General features: G+C 43.9%; 1 protein-coding gene across 2 annotated transcripts in view; it reads left to right on the plus strand.

The window, feature by feature from the left end:
- znf385c (zinc finger protein 385C) overlaps positions 1–21,487 on the plus strand; it is a 148,058-nt gene that overhangs the window by 67,855 nt on the left and 58,716 nt on the right. The window contains exon 1 of one of the 2 annotated variants that reach the window (XM_053850822.1): positions 3,498–4,656. The exons of the other annotated variant lie outside the window; for it this stretch is intronic. Within the exon in view, the coding sequence (XP_053706797.1) occupies positions 4,647–4,656 (10 nt within the window). The 5' untranslated portion in view covers positions 3,498–4,646. Of the gene's footprint in view, positions 1–3,497; positions 4,657–21,487 lie in introns of those variants that run through there. 2 annotated transcript variants of the gene reach the window in all.

Below are 21,487 nucleotides of genomic sequence, written 5' to 3' on the forward strand. Positions count from 1 at the left end.
CCGAGTTTCTAAAATATACAAGAGAACCCAAATTACATAAATTTGGGTTCTCGGAATATTGTTTTTTTTTCTCCATTAAATCAATATTGACAGGACGGAAAGACTAACAGTGCGCTGAGAATCTTACGCCGCTACTAGATGTCTTTTCAATCTGTGCCAGTTGTTTTTGATGGTCTGAGTGGAGTAAGTGGGTTTGGGGTGTATGGACAGAGTCCAGGTTTTCTGGATGTCAGAATCAAAACTGGTGGTTCAAATCAAATTTGAGACTGTTTACGTGCAGTTAGTTCCACATCGCACAGTCAGTCTTTTAACAACAAATGAAGTCATTCCGAGCGTCTGTTTTTTATTCCAGAGTGAGGAAACTCAGGCCTGTTCATGGAAACATAGCAGTCGTCCTTGCAGTGTTTGTACGAATCTAAATTTGCTATTGTTGAATGAAATTAAATGTGCGACCCATCGCTGCTCGACTCCTGAGGAAATCGGATGTGTCACACACTCCACTGTCGCCGCTTCAAAACAGTGAATATGCCTTTTTTACTCATGTTTCCCCCCCAAAAACATGTTGTTCATGTTGTTCATGTAGTTTTCCTGAGGTACACACACAGGAACGTAATCGATTACTATGTGTTTTAATTTTGAGATGTAAACAAAGAGAAAAAAAATCGAGAGTGATACATTCTCCGCCCAACATTAAGTCAACGTCTATCACTTGCTATATAAAAAAAAAAAAACAATGTGAAAATACCACACAAGTGGAAAAAAACAAAGAAAAATAATTGAATGCTATTTTTAATGCTAATATTATAGATCCTTTGAGATAGTTCAAAGTTTCTTTATCTACTGCTCTAGCACCTCTGCACCTTCTCGTGTGACTTTGAAGCAGGAACTGTAGTAAGTATGTAGTGCAGTAACTGCCTAAGCACATGATAGTGGACTTTAAACATATATGAGATATACTTTTTGTTTTCAGGAGCATTTTCTTGCATTCTATTTTACACTTCTGCTCCTTTATTTTGAAGGACGCACCATAGCATAGTTCTGGTGGATCAGGCGTAGTGCTGGAGCTGGCAGGTAGGTAGTTATATAAGAGTTGGACTGGACAAAAAGTGGACTGTTGAAGGCTGCTGGTTGGATTATTAATAAGGCAAAAGCCTTAGGTGTTGAATTATAAAATGGAATTGATGTGAAAACTGAAAGTAAAAATGAAAAATTCATTCATTTTCTTGGAGTCCGAACTGTTTGAATTTGTTGAAACTGGCTCCCCAGCTCCTGGATCTACCTCTCACGATAAACTGATTCCGTGCGGCTCCTGTTCAGCGTGTGAGATGCAGCCGCCCGACTGGCCCTGATGTCCGAGGCACGGTTATCTCATTCTTTCAACATATAGAGCAACTAGGCTGGAACAACTGATCTTGGCTCGCTGATGTAAAGCTTGGAGCCATTTCTGTGACTCTAATTAGCCTCGGTCCTGGCATGGCACCCAGTCGTCTGAAGGTTGGCACGAGGTGCAGGACGGCCCAGCTGCCCTCGTGTCCCCCCGTTCAGCAGCCCCCCTGTTGGAGAATTTCTGGGAACAGAAAGCTGGATGGGAGGCGATAGGTAGCTGTTACTTTCCAATAGGAGGTAACATGCCATTTTCAATGGTGCTCTCCGTCAGCAGCAACCTCCATCTGCTTGCTGAGGCCAGACCAGACTTCCCCCTCTGTAGCAGGCCAGATTGTCAGGAGTGCTCAGTGAAAATATCATGACGAAACCAAGAGTTTTAGGAGAAAAGGCGAAGATAAACTAAGGCTCAGGTCGATAGTTTCTTGAGACTGAAAAGGAGGGGAGGGAGCTATGAGAGACTGAAACCAGTGTTCACTTTTTGTCGCCTATTTTTCCATTTATTCTTAGTCACAGTCTTGTGCCAAAGTCATTTTTTTTGTCATTGTCACTCTTAGTCATTTTTGTAAAATTTTTGTTTGTCACGTGTTGGTCGTCTAAAATCCACAACAATTGAGTTTTAGACGATTAAATCTCAATGTATTTCAGTCACAATTCAGTCGAAACATTTAAGGAATGATTTTAGTTTAGTTTTATTCCAACTGACTTATGTTCCAGTGCTAAAAAAAATGACAAAAAATCTGGAATAATAATCCATTTGAATAAACTAAATGAATGAATGAATCCTCAAAGCAACTTTGCTGTAAGTGTTTCGATTGTTGACTCAATATTATGATGCACTTGTTTGGTTATTCATGTTTTATATTTATTAGAAATACCAAAAAAAAAAAAAAAACATCTACAGGTTTGTCACCTCACAAAGGAATGAATCACCATGGCTGGTGACGGGGTCAGTCGTGTGTCACGCTCTCCCAGGACCTGACACGACTAACACGACCCAACACCTTCCTCTGCAGCTCCTCAAAGCCCATCGGACTTGGGACGCGTTTGTTTTTGTTTAGCTTCTGAATTTGCGAGCAAAAACGCGACTTTTTCATGTACCTCCCGTCGTACAGGTGGGTTTTGTTTACTTGTTACCGAGGGACTGATTTTCACCTATCCAACGCTCAGTGACACAACATTGAAGTGTCAGTCTCTGCGTCATCACACCATCCTCAGGCAGGGGGCGCTAGCCACTGACTTCTCATTCAGATTGCCCTTTGCAACACTGTTCTGATGTGAAAACTCTGCAAACTGTTTCATCAACTGGCTTGGTTGCGCGATCATTTCCCAGGAAACGTTGCTCAGGTTAGGGACTTTCCACAGAGTCGGAAAAAACAGGTGGCTATAGAGACGTCTGAAGCATGTTTCACACTGCACAGAAAAAAATGGGTTAAAGTAGGCGATTCCGTCTGCTATGAAGGGGTTGTTCCTCTGTCTGATCACTCCCACGGACTTGGGGATTTGTTTCTGCAGTGTGGACGCTGCTTGACAATCGGTGAATGGACACCTACATTTTATTCTATTTATTGGAGCCACCCCAAAAGAAGTGAATACAAGTAACATCCAACTTAGGACCGGCGTCGGTTCCAACCAACCGGTCATAAGTCGGATTGGATGTAAGTCAAATGCCATTCAAAATACTACCATAGTGGTAGATCGCTGTGTGAGAGTGAGTTGGCATGAACCAAAGACTTTAGGGTGTCAAGACCTGAGATTAAAAAAAGAAAAAAAAAGTTTAAAAAGAAGTCTGAGAAAGCAGATGAATCGCTATTATTTCAAGTTTTGCAACAGATTCTGGCAACCAGTGGGGCTCATTTTCAAGAGATCCCTGCTGACGCTGCCTGCAGGCGTTTGTGCAAGACCAGCAAGTGCGAGAGGAGGAGAGCCAAATAAGCAACAAGAGATAACGGCAGAGTGATACAACAGAGCAAGTTACAGTTGGAACCGGGTGGCGAGGGGGGACAGAGGAGTCGGGGGGGAGCGTGGCGGTATATTGGGGATGAGAGAGGAAAGTGAACTGCGTGCAGGAGAGAAGCAGAGGGGGAGCAATTTAATGCTATAATTAAGTTCCTGATAGCACCCTGGGAGATGTGCTTTGGCGTCGCTCCAGGAAGCTTCACTAAGCACCCGGACTCCTCAACCACCAGTATGAGCTTTCAGACACACCAGGAGAAGAAATGGGCTGCACATATGCAGGGACTGTTGGAGTCGTTGCTGAGATATCATCTGGCTTGTGTCAACCCCAAATAAAAGGGAGACAATGTTATTGATAGAGAACTACTGTCAGTTGGCTCTGGAAAAGCCATTTTCCTACTGAATTTTTGAGTGTGTTGTGAAGGACTGGGATGCCCCGGCAACATTGCAAGGTTCCGCTAGTAAAAAGTCTGTTAGATTATAGGGTGCAATGACAGTTTTATAAGGACGATCATTGCCGTTTGATATTTGATATCCAGGTGAAGGGACATTCCTGAAGATGAAAAAGCAAAATAATGAATAACCTGATGCTTTTTTTTCTCAGAAGGAGCCAAACGTTTTGTTGAAGAATGTTTGGAGATGGATCATGAATACAGGAGGCAGCTGTACTCTCAACTATAATGTCTCACTACAAAGCCACACAAATGTGTAAGCAGTCGACGAACAGTGTGTCGACAAGAAGAGACAAACTGTCACATCTGCCACATGTGAACACACTTCCAAATGTGACACATGCCTCAGCTCGTGTCGCTGTCTGGTTTCAGGAGGCGACCTTCTTCATTCTTTTATCTTATGACGCCGCGTTATTGGAGCTCCGTCACATTTAAAGGCTGAAATTGACCGCATTATTGGCATAGTGGTCGATGTTAAAGAGTGGAGGAAGGAGCAAAGCGAGAGGGAGCGGGAGGCGTGAGAGAGAGAGAAGGAGGAACAGTCGCAGCTTCTCGCCAGCTCTATTCCTCGCCTCCTTCAGGCTGAGCGGAGCAGCGGCAGGATTCTAACGGTGGATTCCGCGCATCGCTGGGAAATTTCTCCTGCGTGGATTGATCTCGGAGCGGATACACAGAAAGAGCTCGTTATTGTTGCACATCTAAGCGAGGAAACAGTCGCCTGAGAGTCTTGGTTCTGCCGTTCAGCCGCGCCGCTACTCTAGACGCCTGTCTCCGGGGATAAAAGTGCGTAAACATCAGCCGGGTTTTACGCACGGCGACACGCTGGACAGACGCGGGTTCGGAGCAGGACACACGATGCTGATCGGTGAGTGGTTCCGTCTGCGTATATTCGCAACCATTACTTCAAGAAATTGACGGGATTCTCCTGTTGGATGGTTGGAACACGTGTACTGTTGGTGACTATTCAGGTCAGTTATTTAACTTGTGTCGACTCAGTTGGTGAATTAAAGAAGTTCTTGTGGTCTGTCTGGGGAAAGCGGTGTTTTGAGGCGCGCACACGTTCTTCATTCAAGTAGAGCCAAACACCCGAAATAGAGCCCCGATGCCAGGTGAAGTGGCGCGTCCTGGCCGGAGCGCAGCGCAGCGCATCTTCCGCTGCAGCACATCCGTCTCCGTGTGACACTTCTTTTTCTGAACATTTGGAGAAAACATTGCATTTCTGTGAGGTTAAGACAGGTGCGTGTTGATGATGTGTGGATAGACACATTTAGACTCCGACCAAATTAAAGATAAAATTGAAATGAACGATCCTGATCGGGACATCCAAGTTTACTAACAGAGGTGTCACGTTTGAGATATATGATACAAATGTTTTATTTGGTCTCAATCGTTTATGAATGTATTTGCTTCAATGGAAACCAACGCTGCCAGTTATAGATTTCATCACAAGTTAATTTAAAATCGACGATAAAAAATACATCCATCCATCATGGAAGTAAATGCTTTCACACAAATATACTTTTATTATTTAAAATACTCCACAGTAAGTCTGTATTGTCTACTACATGACCATAGGTTGTGTCTATGAAGGGGATTTGTTCATAATTATCTTATGATAATACATATTTTGTGTTAGTTATAGTTATTCATCTTCTCAACTGTAAAATATACAAAATGTTTTATACAAATCTGGTGTGTTATCGTGTAATGTAGTGACGCATGTGACCTTTGTATTGTTTAGATGTGAGCCTGGTGAAGCGAACATTGTAAGAAATTATATGCGTATTATATGCTGATCCACCACACACACACACATATATATATAAATGTAAAGTGTTCATTTAGAATCATGTATAATATCAAGAAAACCAACATGATTTTTGAAACTTGGTGTGTCCTCATCTCTTAAATAGCTCTGAAATTGTGTTTCTCTTTCTGCAGAATTTTCGTTGGTTCATATGCATGGTCCTGTTTGCAGGGATTTTGCCAGAATATTGCAGGCTACTATCCTAATTCTTGAATGCGCTGCATCGTAGTGATGCTAGACGATAAAGTCGCGTTGAGTCAGATGAGGAAAACTAATGGTGCTGAGCTTTTGTACTGGACTATCACCTGAATCAGTGGTCCATGGATCAAATCTTACTTCCCGTGCCCTGATAATACTCACATATCAGCGCTCGTATGCGCGGACCGAGCGTTGAGCTCTGCCTTCCATTTCACGGCTGAGGAAATACAAAATGGTAGCGGAAGGCGCGGAAGTGAAACAGATTAGGTAGTCACGACAATTGGAATAGATTTTGCCCATGGTCTTGTTCCCAGATTGGGATTTGATGGGTGCGTGCGCATACGTTGCTCAAACACAGCCTTGTTCCAGCTACACGGGGGTGTCGCTGCTCTTAAAATGGCTTCGGTACACACAGGCCGCTGACTCCTGCAAATGGATGCCACATCTGTGTGCCACAAGATATGTACTTCCTGTGATGGTCGCTTTAAGGCTCTTTATTTCGATCATCCTACCCACCCCTTTTAAAGGATGTGTCTGTAATAACCGTGTAATATATTCCTCATTCATTTGTGTTGGCTTTAGTTCAACAAAACTATTCCATGCAGACACGACCCCTATGTAGTGCGGTGAAGTCAAGTGGTGATTTTCTGTTTTTTGTGACCAATGAGGTTCATTTTTATTTTATTTTAAATGTAAATATAACAAAATAACATATTGAAAATAACACAATAGTATAGTATGTTATTATATTGTAACTGAATATCTTTTTTATGGTATTGGGATGAGGAACAGGTATTTATATTTTGCTGTTTTTTTGGATTAACATCCGGATCCAGTCATTTTTTTAGAAGAACTGATCGCTGTCTTTTAGGAGAGAGTGGCAGCAAAACCGTAAATGTGACTGTGAAAGACACCATGCGGTGTCTGTGGTTAACATAAACAGGATTGCTGGCGGCTTACCAACCTTGGAATCTGGATTTTCCGACACCATTTGAATGCAGCAGATTGCGAATGAGCTTTTAGTGTGGGACAATAATATCACATGGTATCAAATGAGTCGCGTGGCAGAAGTCTGCGCTCTGTATGTGCTTTTCATTGTTTTGAAAATGTTATATATATATTTTTTTTTTAAGAAAGTTGTGATATTTTTGTCACCTTCCGCTCTCCAACTGTACCTTCAGATTATGTCAGCGCAAACAAACATGACCTTGGGAAGCTTCTCTGCTACAATTACATATTATTACAGTTTCCATGACTTTGAGGGGAGTTTCAAGGAAGGAACCTTTAGTGACTAAAGCAAAGGCTCTTGAGCGTGTGAACGACTACAATTTCAGTAGCTCAATTTGTGTTTAAGAAGCTTATAATAATGTCCTAAAATACTGCATGAATAACTCCTTATACCAAGCATGAAGGCAGTTGTGTAAGTCCATGCTGAGGGCAGCCAGGTGGTGTCATGTGGGTGTCCGTGCAGTGGATTTCCCTTAGGTGTTTTTGTAATGAGGCGAGGCAAGATACTCTTCAGAAAAACAATGGTTCACTCACAAGCCGCCATGTTAACTCAGCTTCTCACCTCCCAGTGCTTCACTGTGTAGCCTTCACATTCTTCTCGTCCGCATCTCACATGTTGGTTAAACTATTGTACTAGTCTTGCTACACAAAGAACGACTCTGCAGCCTCTTCAGTGCCTGCATGAAAGTGTGTACTGTATATACTCAACATCTTAACCCCTACACTGTTGTCATCTTCTCACCGCATCTCTCACACAAACACGAGTGCTTAGATTAAAAAAAAATTCCCCTTGAAGTTTCGGCACATTTGGAGTTGAAGCGCAATGTTTGCATCAGTCTTTTGATTTGCTTTTTTCTTTAAAGAATATACAAATAATAATCTCTGTTCAAACAGCTGGAGGGTTTCTTTAGTGTAAAAGAAACTTAAATTATTCCTTTATGGCAAAAGTAAAGACCAAGTTGATATATCTCACCTGCCTGTCTGTGATCATGTTGCTGAGAAACCTGTGCCAAACTCAAGGTAGTCACTTTGTACTGTATGTGCTCTGCAAGAGCTTTAAATACTTCAAAATTCAATAGTAATGTGAACCGCACTGAAGTCCAGATCCCGTTCAAAGCACATGCTGACCCAAGAGGACCAAGATCTATCTGAAAACTTCTCAAAATGTGATGCAGATGGGACTTGTGTCGAAGCAGATGTGTCCTTGTGTTTCAAGGAGAAGGTGAAGCTGCACAACTAAACACCGTGAAGCTGAACATGGAGACGGTTTATGGTAAAATGACACATTGTTTTTAACAACAAAGTGACACAGCAGTCTGCTTAGACTTGTATATCCTCTTGAAATCCTTTGGCCCTTTGCGTGAGTGAGTGGGACACCCTTGATTTAGAGTCAGGTTTTTGGGTAACAGAGAAATTGGTGGTGTTTAAATTAATAGTCATTCATCTTACAATAACAAGACCAAAGTGCACCAGTGAGTTTGTATTGTCGATTTATGTTCTGCAGTGCAACATATTTCTGCTTAGTTGTGTTTGAAAATGCAAAAGTGCTGAACTTAACAGTTAGCAACAACCTTGCTTACGCTACTATATGTATTTTTTGCTCTCCACAATGTATCTGAAAACCAACTCTTGTTTTTATTGTTATTGTTATTCCATGTATATTCTGCCCAAACAGCCTTCCATCCCTTCCATCTGTTTTCGGGACATTTAAGATCACTGCTCGCGTGGAATGTATGTTTGAACACTGTAGTATTGGTGTCGTATCTGTAGTATCGCAACAGCTTTAGAGATGATTTACTTTCTGACATGATTTAAATGAATTGAACTGAATTGAATGTTCTTAAACGTCCACGTAAAATGACCTGACTGGCTGAACATGGCCCTCATGCCTGGTGTTTGTTCAAATTCAAATCATATTATTCTTTTATATCCTTGTAAGACGGTGCACATTTTTCTTGAAACTGAGGTGGAAGGTTTTGCTGAACGATTCCATGGCTGAGTGAAGGATGGTGGAGGGGTGGGCTAGTCTGAGTTCACTCGTCCATACACCCTCCTGCTGTCCCCCCAGGCAGGGGACAGGTTGCCTTTGTGGGAGGGCTGATTACAGGCCTGCCGCTCATTCTGCAGGAGGGGGGCCTTTTTGGCATCCACCACATCTATGGTGGGGGTGGACTGTGGGAACCCATGGGGTTAATCTGCACTAAACAGGGTCCCGAGCCTGATCAGGACTAGTGATGTGCAGGACGACCCACTGGGGGCTGACCACGCCCCAGAAATTACTTGGTGTTAAAATGCTACTGAGTTGTTAGGATTTAAAAGGGCAGGTTTGAGTCTATCTGTGGAGGCTTTCAAGTGCTCACAGAGGAGTCTGAGTGACATCTCAAGTGTACGTGCAGGTGGAGAGGGAGGAAACCAGGAGGTTAATGAAAAGGCAGGCGTCGTTCGTCTTAAAGACCTTCTCCGCTTCCCACCGACACCACATCTGTGCCGCCCTCAACCCACCGAGCCTCTTCCTCAAGTGTGTATTTAGCTTTTCAGTTAAGGCAGCTGTCCGCGGCGTGAGAAGGAAACAGTCAAGTGCGTCTTTCTGTGTGTGTGCACAACAAAACGCGGAGCAGGGCGAGGTGATGGATGGATCTCCTGAGCCTTCCGTCTCTTCTTTCATCGCTCTCCGGCCAAAGGGATGAACGTGGCAGCTCTCCAGCTCCGTCTCCTGATACCCCCCCTTCTCTGTCTCCCACACACACTCGGAGGAGACAACAAACTGCTCCATTAGCTCAACCAACACCTTTACTCAAATGACAAATCTGGTGTCGATTTGGCATCCTCTATTTTTCATTACCACCACTCCCATTACTCGCTGTCATCTCTGTAGCAGTTTCACCAAACACCCCGATCATAAAGATCATATTTTATTTTACCAGCTACATATATCTTAGATTTGGAATTTTCTGCTATGCAAATAGACTGTATCAGCTACAGCCTAAGCGTGAAGAATAAAAAAGTGTCCATTGTTTCTACTCAATTGTGAGTGGCTCTTACGCCAACTCTTGGTCGGAGCGATGGAGGTGTTCCTTTTTTTTAAGATGTCAATCTTGTTCTATTGTGGTGCTAATAAATACCAAGTCTCCAGTGGTTTATAGGAACGCAATTGTGAGCTATATTACAGTCTCCTGATGGTCGCCGTGCACGTGCAGGTGGTGTTACATTGTAATTCAAGCATATATATATATATATATATATATATATATATACATCAACAGTGTCATTTGTCATCTTGCTGTAAAGTTTTGTTCTACTCTTAGTCATCCATCAGCCTGCGTACGACACTTTCTCACTTTAACGGTTCAGTCAGCTGTGGCTCGCCGTTACAGGAGACGTGGGATTTGTTGTCTCCAGTCCTGTTTTATTGTTGCTTCAGTCACCGCTCTTCATTGTGTTTTATCCATCCCTGCAGAGAGGAGTGCAGTGGATGATGCGAGTCAAGCAGAGGAATCCGTTCACACACGACTGTTTCCCTTTTTTTATGGAGCCTTCTTGTTTTGGCGCGGTCACACTTTTGTGTTTATCGCTAATGCTGCAGAAGCAGGTTTTGCGGCTGTCGGTGTTTGGGTGTTTCTTGCCGGAGCTGTTGGTGTTTTTGTCGATATGTAGTCGAGTGTGAGTCGTAATGACAGCGCAGGCTCTGTCCTCCCTAGCTTGACGCTTCAGTTAGCCATGCTAATGTTGCGCGACTCAGTCTGCGGATTCGTCTTTTTCTGGAGAGACCCACACACTCACGTAACACATTTACGATTGTCAAGTGGCCACAGAGTGACGCAGCCATCTTGGAATGCTTTTTTTCACACTGTGCTAACATGGTTTTGTGGTAGTCCATGTTTTGCTGTTAAAAGAAGGTATTGAAATGTGAAGTCCCACTAGCACCAGAGCAGAGGCCTGCTACAGTGCTACTGTGTCGCTACCTCCCTAACATGTTGGTTTGGTCGTCCTCAGGAAGTGGAGGGAAGAATTCATTCTTGCTCTCAAGACACATTTACGATTGTCAAGTGGACTTTTGTGTCGCGGAGTGATGCAGAAGAACGTCATGAAATGAACAACCTGCGTCAACGTTGGATGCAACAGTCCACTTAACAAAGATCAGTATTTTACCCCTTTATTGAAAGACAGAAAATAAAACATCCTGGTAAGAACCATGCAATTACACAACAACAATGGGTTGAAAATAAATCCGATTTTTGGCTGAGGTCTGAGCTCTGAGCGCTTTTCCAGTTTTGTTTTGTTGTAACCCATGAGCAGGAAGCTTGAACCGAGGGCATGCACAAGGTTCTGCTGGAGCTTTTTCGCAACTTGATCTGGGCATGTTGCGGCAATTGTACCAGAAGTTTTGAAGGTCTTTGCATTGTCAGTGGGTTTGCGACTCAAGGGCGTTGGTGAATGTCGCTCAGGGCTTGCAATGATTAGTTCTGTCAACATGGGCCTCGGGTGTTTTTCAGGCTGGTCAGAGGTCAGTCCAGGCGCTGAAATGTTGCCCACACCCCCACCGCCACCGAACATATAACTGCATGTGCGCGTCATGTTCACGTGCTGAATACATTCTGAGGAGTTCTCATGGGAAATGGCACTTGCGTCGATGACAGTTCGAGTCATTTTCCTGAAGTGACAGCGTGGGTTTGATTGGCTGGCCCGCTGTAGTGATGGCTCCTAGATGCTGAGAGCTCAGAGCATATGTGATGCTCAGCGGGAGAACTGACAACATGAGAAATGATCCCTCGCTGCACCCGGCACCACAGCCTCGCCACTTAGCCTCTCTTTTGCTGGGCGCTGAGGCTAAAGACAAAGACTTCAGAGGGAACCATCGCCTCCCCGGTGCAGGACGCTGTGTCTGCGTGCGTCTTCCACTGTTTCAGTGAAATCATCCGTCTCCGACAGCAAAGAGCGCGGCAGTGAGTGACGAGTCCTCCGCTTGAAGCTCTGACCTTGGCTTTTGTAAGAGAATAGTTGAAGGCCTTTCAGAATGACAGGGTGAATAATGAGGAGAGAAGGAAAATAGATTGGAAACGTGGATGAAACATAAGGAGAATGTTATCTAAATAGGATCTGGAGTGACTTTGCTATTTCCCATGGTGATGTTTTCTTTCTGTGTCAAGTCGGTTTATACTGACTGTGGAACAAGTACCTTCACCTTCACCTTCTTCTGCTGCTTATCCAGGGTCGGGTCGCGGAGGCAGCATTCGGAGGAAGGAAGCCCAAGCCCCCTGCAACCTTATCGTGGTGGGGGAGTTTGTGTACCTTGAATGATCTTAGGAGCTATGTTGTCGGGGGCGTTGTGCCCCTGGTAGGGTGTCCCATGGCAAACAGGTCCTAGGTGACGGGTCAGACTAAGAGCAGTTCAGAAGCCCTTATGAAAAGACTAACAACAATGACTGTGACGTCGCCCCCGGCATGGCGCCAGGCCTGGGGTTGGGGCTTGAATGCGAACGCCTGGTGGTTGGGCCTAGCCCGAAAGGACTACATGGGCTGTCCCTCCAGCGGACCCACCACCCGCAGAGGGAGTCATAGGGGTTGGGTGCAAAAAAGAGGAACAAGTATAGATACTCATTAAGTGAAGCTTGTCTCTCAAGCCCGTAGTTCCAGGTGCTACGAATCTAAAACACCATTAAACACGTGTATCGGTTAATAATAAATAAGTTTGCCTAATTTGCTTTTAGGAGAAGCAGTTCCTGTCCAATGTATGAATCATTGTGACTCATGTGCAGCACTGTGTGATGAATCGTTGTGTCGGTGTTTATCCATGTTCAAGTCTTTGTTCACAGAAGACGTGTGAAGGTGAAAGATTTGTAAACAGCGCTGTATCCGAGTTGTCGCTCCAAATAAGATGAACGCATTGACAATTTTTTTAGTGGGGATGGGATTGGAAATTATCAATCCAATTGTCGATGTCCCATCCAGGAGCTGGGTCTGAACCACGAGTAGTCTGATGAAATGTCAGCTCTTCTCCAAGCTCACTGCACACTTTGGAGCACAGACCTCTGCCAAGCAGAGCACCCTGAATATTTCAGTCATTCTTGTTTCCATTTGTGCAAAATCATCACCTGAGTTGGGCTTCACTGAAAACTCTGTGTGCTTCACACCATCTTTTGTCACATCAGCTACATGCCATTGGTAAAAGAACGTGTTACACATGTTCATTTCGGACATCTTGGCAGCATTCGGGAACAAGTCTGTTTCACAGCCTGTTGTCAGTGCCACACAGATGCAATGTCAACTGGTCTTTATATGAGATATCCTCGAAACAAGAGAGCTGAGTGCACAGATGCTCATCTCTTTTCACTGCTGTGCTGACCCCTGTGCTCTCCAGCAGCTCCCACTGCCAACCACATCCGACCACTCACAAACATTAACCTCCACTTGGATCCTATCTGTCTTTGGTACCAAAGTTCTCAGACAATAATGGGTGTCCTGGTCTGTTAAACTGCTTCATGCAAAGATGAGCAGAATGCTTAACTATTTGCATTGATATCACTCACTTACTCCTGAGATTGTACAGTGGGTTACAGGATCTCCTCAGACTCCTCTCGTCCTCCTCTTCATCCTTCAGTCTGTGGTGCAGACATTTTGATCGCTTTCTCTATCAAATAATGCCACTCCTTTTGTCCTTTCACTTGATCGAGAGTGGAATGTTTGCAGATGTTTGTGGCCTTATTGGACTCTCACCGCACACCTCTTCATCATCACCACACCTCAAGTCATTTTACTCTGGCTGCGCTCTTCCACTCTCTGCACAGAACATCACACTACACAACTCTCTTGAACTTCAATTCATAGTTTTCAGGTAACACCTTGAATGCCACAATGTATTTTGGTTGGGGTTTTCGGGACATTAATGTTTTGATTTCTGATCATGCCGCATTAGCCAGGAGGTTGAAACAATGTCATATATTGTCCTGTGAATCAGGAGATTATTGTCATGATTCCTTACCAGAGAAGGGAAGCATGTAAGCCTGTGTATTTGAAAGATAAGACTGACTGTGTTTTGATCAGAAAGATACCCCTAAAATGGAAGTTCTGAATTAACCTCACACATATATAGTACAATACTATATATTTTTTTAGTTTTCCAAAATAGGTAGTGATAAAGGTCAATACTAGCAATGCTCCGATCAGGATTTTTGCTGTGGATGACCGATACCGATCACATGGATTGACTATCGATTTGCAGTCAAAATGCTGCTATGGTGAGTTCTGTACTTCTGTGTACATGATATGAAAAAAAGAACAGTTAAATCATTTTATTTCCAAGTTTTTTTCCTCTTCAAAGAGGAAGAAATAGAAAAACTTGCAGAATGCAGCAACTATTCTCAAAAGGCTGAAAAACATTTAATATGATGTGAGGATACGCAGTTAGGTGAAGCTCTAGCAGATCTTGCCATGTCCGTGAAATATTTACAAACTGGCCGCTTGTAACGGAGCTCAGAGAGAAAGACGCACTCGTCTTTCACGGCTGCGTTTATTTAAGTTCCCACTCTGGATGCTTCCACCGGTCTCACTTTCATGAGCCTTGAAAACTCTCCGTGCACCGTCAAGTGTCTGTGCTTTCAATGGTTTTTGTGGTGTTTTTAATGTGTTTCCTGGCAATAGCCTCGTGCCGCAGAATGCAGACTTGATATATGACAGCTAGCTGATGAATGTTACTGATCGGCGTTCACAGTTCACGCTGATATCGGCCTATGATGATCGGTAAGCTATCGATCACCAGCCAGTGAAAAAAGGTGAAGTACAAAACTCAGAAATCGAGAATGAGGAAAAGACCTGAATTTCCAGACAAATTTAGACCATATGCTGATGATGTGATGTTTTGGTGCACGTTTGCACCAAGCTTCATATCCACCCGGATTGAGTGCTAAACACCTCTTACTTGTGCCAACCATTCACACACAGAGAGAGCGCCACACTCAGGGACACAAACACCAAAACACTTTTATGCTTAAATCGCTACAAAACAAGTGCAGATCCAGTGGTGTGCGAAACACCTACAACACATGTCATCGACACCCAAGTTGACAATAACCAACTGTAAGTTTGATGAGTAATTGGATGCTAAAAGAATGCAGAGTCAAAATGCTAACGTGTGATTTGAATTTCATCAATATGGAAGGAACATAACTGCATACGCTGAGACATAAACTAGTCAGTCTAGATCCAGCTGCTTAGCTCTTCTCGTCCTCATGTGGGTGTTTTGCATTGCAAACGGGTCCGCGGTGTGTGTGTGTGTGTGTTGGCATTTATTTCAAACAGAAGTTGGCTTCTTCTCGCCAGCGTGCCACGGGAAGAGCCTGACCGAGAGTGATCAGCGCTAATGATTTTACGAGAGTCTACATGATTAATGTTGGCACGTCTGTGTGTTTGTTCCAACACCTCTCTCCTTCTTTCTCTTCTTCCCTCCCCTGCCCTTCCTCTCCCATCGCAGAGGGAATATCCAGTCTCTGTGAGCGCCGATTTCTTTTGGCGCTAGCTGCTGTTCGCTACATTAGCGTGTGACAATGCTTCTCTTTGAAGTGGGTGATGGCAGGGAGGCTCACAGCCCAGTGCGGCGGGAAAAAGATGTGCCAGCTCGCAGCGTAGACAGGGCCAACTACCGGCGCGGGGATAGACAGAAGGTATAAAGACGCTCGTGCGCGCCTACGCAGACGAAATAGCAGGGTCAACACAATAGATTTCACACCCACATCCTCTAAATACACTTTACAGAGCCACTTTCTACCCAGACAAAAGCCTCACACTTCTCCTCCACATGCTTCTGCCTTGGAGCTAAAAAGAAATCCTGCATCTTTCTCCCGCCACTTCATCGTCCATCCACCCGAGTTCCCTCAGCACAGCCCGGTCCAATCTCAAAGCTTAGCTCCATCTCTCTCGGCTTATCTCCAAAAGCCGCCTCTTTCATTTGAGTAAATGCCTTCATTTCCAGCTCCTCTATGAGGAAAGTGATAAGGGATGTCTTTTATCCATTGGCTTCACCACACACACCAGCCACTGTGTGTCGGGACGCCGCCTGCACATACGCAAAACAATGTGGATGTTTTGGAAGTGGCTGCGCTCTCTTTAAGAAAGAAAAAAAACATCTCTGGTGATCATTCAAATGTGACATTTCTATGATGACATGTAATCACACGCGACTGCTGCTACCTTGCAGGTGGCTTTAATAGGAAGTGATTAAGTGGGACAAGCTAATCATCACAGCCACGCGTGCGCGCGTTGTGTGTGTGTGTGTTCGCGTGTGTCTGGGGAATTGATTAAGGTTGCAGAGTGGATTTGTTGCCAGGCATTGAGAGATTAGTTTTGTCTGCGATGGACTCCTTCTAAGCTGCAGCCAAATGCTGTTGTTCTGTGACCCGTCAAACATAACAAATGCTGCCGCATCGATTGGCCTTTCACGGCGCAAATGTCACCGCGTCATTGAAGACATTTTTTAAGAACCACAAAAAAAGAAGCAGTCTGTTTTGTTCTAGCGGCTCTCAGGCGCTTTGATGTTTGATTTTTCAGCCGAGGTTTGGTTCGTATTTGCCGGAAACACCCACATCTCCATTTAGGTGACGGAGGAAAATGTCGCTGTTGAGTGTGACAAAGAGCTTCGTGCCTCTCGTTATGATGCATACAGTCGCACTGTTATGATAATGATATTAGCATATGTTAGCATTGTTATACCTTTTTTAGCATTTGAAATATCATTGCTAGAAATTAGTTCAATGTGATTCTGGATCACAAACGTTTCATAGATCCAGATGGTAACTGTGAACAAGTGACAGGGAGATGAGGTTTCATGAGGTTTCACGACACCTTGCCCCGTGTGTCAGAGGCCACCAGATGGCAGTGTCTGTTTTAAAATGCTTGCACGTGAACAACTAATTCAATGAAACCTCTCAACATTTCACCATCTAGTGTCCTCTGCAATACTGTGTCGTGATACCTCATCCACCCTTCACTATTGAGATCGAAAAGGCAGTCCACAATTCCTTGTCTATTGTCAACATTGCCTGAGAAGCCGGTGATCATTTATGAAGTCATTTTGGAAACAGACATACTGGCGAACACAGGTGATCACTTATTGGATAAAGAAACTATGTGACACTTTGCAATTGAAAATATATATATATATATACAAAAACCTTTGGGAAAGATAGAGCAGGTCAATAAAAGGATATGATGTATTCGTCTACCACATATAATAATAAATTAGTTACACTTTTTGATCTTCATACAAAAAAATTAACAGTTTTTAAAATTCCATGTACTCAAAACAGAATCTTAGAATCAAATCAAATCCAAGTTATTATAAATTCACATTACAAAAACTTGATGGTTGAATGGTTGATGTTCACATACTCTCAAAGCAATATTTGTGGGAGATTTTCTTCTTGATTCTTCTAGTCATTGATCTTCTTTTCACTGTAACATAACCTTATTTTCTTATTTTGTTGTTATTGCTTGTATAAATATGACTGCAATTGATTTTAAATTACGTTAATATCCAGCGTCCAACTTCCAGACTGGACAAACTGAATAAATACATTTCCTGGAGGGAGTCATCCCAAAGGGACCAATAAAGTCTAGTCTAAGTCTAAGTCTAATTTTAAGCCTCAGTCACTTGATCTAAAGTTTGATTTGCCTTTGTTTGTACTGAGTGACGAATGCCAAAAAAGCTCCCAGTTTTCTGAGGCTTGTCAAGTGTTGGCTGTGCTCCGACTTGCACCGTCCAAAGAGGCAGGTATGAGGATTAGTGGATCCAAATATAAGATCAGTGTTTCGATCAGAGACCCGATTAATCCTCTGAGGTGGGATTGAGTTGCTCTGTTGTGAAGAAAGAGCTCAGGAGTCAGGCAGCATTATATTTTCTCATAACCCTTCGGTCAGTTTGGAACCAATTGATTTTGTTGTTCTGCAGTCCGTAATGAACATTTGACATTATGGCTGGTATTTGATCACTGAGCACTTGCTATTGCGCCGCAGTAAAGCTCTTTCTGATAGCCCATTAAGGTGGAGCTGCTGGATGAAAGCTGTTAAGTGGAATAAAAATAAACCTCTCATAAACACCTTCATTCTTCTGCAACCTTGGCAATTCATTTAATAGTGGAAGGACTTGTCACCAGTGTGGTCTCAGTTGAATTCAGTAAAGTTCAACTTTCTCTCAAATACGATGGAATTTAAGCCACAACACCCGACGCCGTGCATTCTTCATCACACGCTGCTAAGACTACAATCTCTTGTGATCGTCCAGAACCGCCGTGGATGCTCATCACCAACTCACAGAAGGTGACCCGGAGTGAGAGAGAGAGAGAGCGTTGTTTCACTCCATTACGCTTCCTGACACCATCTTACAACATCTCTCCATTTCAATTGTGCGCATCCCTCAGCAAGGACTGACAGCATTATTCAAAGTGTCCCGGGATTCACTTCTCTTTTCCTCTCCGAATGTGCCTCCTCTGCGACTCTTCTGCTTTAAAATTGTACATTAATGTTCGGCCCTCCGACTGTGTGACCTCCACTGCGCTACCACAACATAGTGGTCTTCACCTCGAGTTCTTAGTTCGTCCATATGATTTCTAGAACAAGCCTTTTAAAGCGTATTTGTTCCATCACTCCTGTGGTTCTAGTACGTTCAGTTATACTGAATTCTATGACTAGATTTCTGGGTGTGAGAGCAGAAGATGGTGCACTGATTCATCCTTTCTTTTCTTTTAGTGACTCCAGACGGAGAAAGTGCGCTACTCGTCCCGTGTGACTTTAGTTTGTTGCTCACTTCCTACTAACTGGCGGATTTTATTTTGGAAAGCTCTCCCATCCCTTTTCACTTTTCATCCTCCTGCAGCACAATAGAGACAATCATGTGGAAAGTACTTACTTTTCCACAGCTGCCAGGTGAATCTCTCATTCCACTCAAAGTTATCTGGACTTGAAGGACGTTGGATGAGTTTAAATCAAGCTAATCTTTCCTCAACACTCCATGGTTTATTAAGCAGCTGCGGTGGTTTCCATCAGAACAGAAATGTGTCTTTGTTCTTTCAAGGGTTTGCTTTTTGGGTTTCATTGTTGCCATGGTTTTGATCAAACTCGATGATTTTAAAAGCTTCACTAGATCAATGAGGCCTGTTTAGAGACTTCTCTAGTGCTTTTCACCCTGACTTCCAATTCAAGTCAAAGAAAAAGTAGACAGCAAGCACAAAGAGACGATAAAAGGACTGTTGAGATTCTCCGAAAGGCCCCTTTTTTGGTGTTTTTCTAGGCTTCTCTAATCTGTAGTTTGTTAGATTCAACCTGCTAAACAGTGAGTTTTTGGGCGACTGTTTAGGTTTTGTCCTTGCCAACAAGGAGATGCACACAAAAGAAGTTTGCGCTGAAGTCTGCCTTTAGATGGAATTTGAATCTATAGTAAATCTCATTACACATGGAGAGGAACCAGCTGAGGTGGCTCGGGCATCTGATCCGGATGCCCCCTGGACGCCTCCCTGGGGAGGTGTTCCGGGCATGTCCCACCGGGAGGAGACCCCTGAGTGAGTCCTGTTTTTATTTAACCAGTATTAAACACAGAATGACACCATATTGTATCGCCTCACTTGTTTTGGTCCCGTAAATGCATCATTAATATGGCAGTGTTGCAATGTTTCAGTGAACTGATGCCATGTGCGGCACCAGGCAGAGAACAGTTTTGCGTGAGTCGACGCTTTTGGTGTTAGTACGGGGTAACATTCCTCCTTAAGGGCATGAGTCCTCCTCAACTGACAGCGAGGGACAGTACCTCTGTCGTTGCCAGTCGCACTAGACTCGACAAACACAGCAGAAAACTCAAAATATAAATGTTGGGGAGAACCTGGATGCTATCAGTCTCTCTTTGAATCTCCAGACTTTTTCTTCTAAATTCTTCAAAATTTTTTCTGACTTCAATATCACTTCCATTTGTGTCAAGCTTCCAGATCAATGACAAGCCTGACAAACTTTATAGGTCAAAAACGCCTTTGAGCTTGTTGGTTTTTCTCGCTCTTTTCTTAAATGCGTACAAGAATCTCTTCAGGACGCGTTTTGACCACATTGCGGTCTGGATCCAGAGTTTGGCTGCTAAGCTCCGTGAACCACTGTGTCTTCTGCTCTTGGGCCAGGCAGGCGCCGCTCTCTTCATGTCTCAGCGGGGGTCACGGTTTGTCGCTTCAGATCTGCCTCTTCCAGCATCAGCACCCGGCAGGCTCGGAGCGGCGTGGCAGTCGGCCCTCTCAGGGGACGTATGAATAAAATTTGTCAAGCAATTGGAGCCAATGTCGGGGAAAACGTTGCCGACTGATCTCGGCGGAGCCTCAACCTCATTGACTTGGGTTTGTGTGCTGGCGGCGAGCGATTGTGTTGGGGCTGATCTGAGCGAAACAGCGAGCCGCTGATGCATTAGCTACTCTGCATCTATTAATGCTCTGCCGGTTTGACACCGCCAACCACTTTGCGGGGATTTATCAAGCTGCTTACCGAGGGAGGCGACTGAATTCATTTGCGTACCAATGAGACAGGGTTGCCATTATTCCCTCTCCAAGTTGCACTTATACCTGATCATCGACAACAACCACAAACAACCCTATTCACTGGAATCAAGCTTATTTCTTTGGTTGTTTCAAAGGCTTTTCGGAGTCATTTTGAGTCCTTTTGTAATGTAAACAAAGGCCCAGTTGCTTGACTCCAATCTTGCAGTTGATCATTATAGATTTCCTCCATGTATTTCCGTTTACGTGATCCCTCAGAAACGCTACCTACCGCGCCGGCTTTCACTTTCCCGATCTCTCAGCCAGTGGTGAGAATAGATTTTATTAGGGGCAATTGTTCCCTGTTTGCTGCTCATGATGTCTAGATTAGTCCTATTCTCTGGAGGGTTCTCCAAGAGAGCACGCACCGCTGCAGTTGTTAAGACCGGATTAATGGAAATCCTCTTTGTCTCGGCAGACACAAACACGCAGACTGTGGTGAGTTTGCTGAGACCGATGGGGGTCACCGGGGGTGACGGTGCAGAGGTTAAAGATGCAAGACGAGTTCACACCATGACTCCAGTGATGACGTTTTGTTTATCTTTCTAAATTCGTCTAAACGTCGCATCATCTAAAGTGTGTTTTGGACTGTTGGGGGGGAATGTCCAGCTTCACTCCAAACCCAGAATTGCCTGAAGCGGGGTTCAAACCCTCGACCCTCTTGAGGCTCCAACTTCACTGGAGCTGAGACTAAATCTACTAAAATAAACAGTGGAACACCCTGTGGCTGCAGAAGTTGCTTCCATTGATTTGCAGTCGGAACAATTAGTTTCACTTAAGCCTTTTAGCTGCTCTATTTTAGCTGCGTCTCAGAGTCTCAGTCTTTTGTTATCGATGTGTGTCTGTGACTCTGAGGTTGAAGTGCTGTTAAACGATTTAAACTCATGATTAACATCTAATGTAAATGGAAAACAGCGAAATAACTGTGAGGTAAAAACAGTTTATTTTACTCGACTTACTCCAGGTTGTAAAACAAATAATTCAATTCTTCGCTGCAACTTTAAGGAGCGAGAGACAGAATTCTTTATTTTGGTTGGCTGTTGTTTCTCTTCTTTGGAAAACAGGTCATTTTCCTGTTGGCATTTCACATTCAGATTTGAATCTGTCGCATGCCCAAATCTGGGACACCC

This window comes from Synchiropus splendidus, chromosome 19, assembly GCF_027744825.2.
Source record: "Synchiropus splendidus isolate RoL2022-P1 chromosome 19, RoL_Sspl_1.0, whole genome shotgun sequence".
In the NCBI taxonomy this organism is placed as follows: Eukaryota; Metazoa; Chordata; class Actinopteri; order Syngnathiformes; family Callionymidae; genus Synchiropus; species Synchiropus splendidus.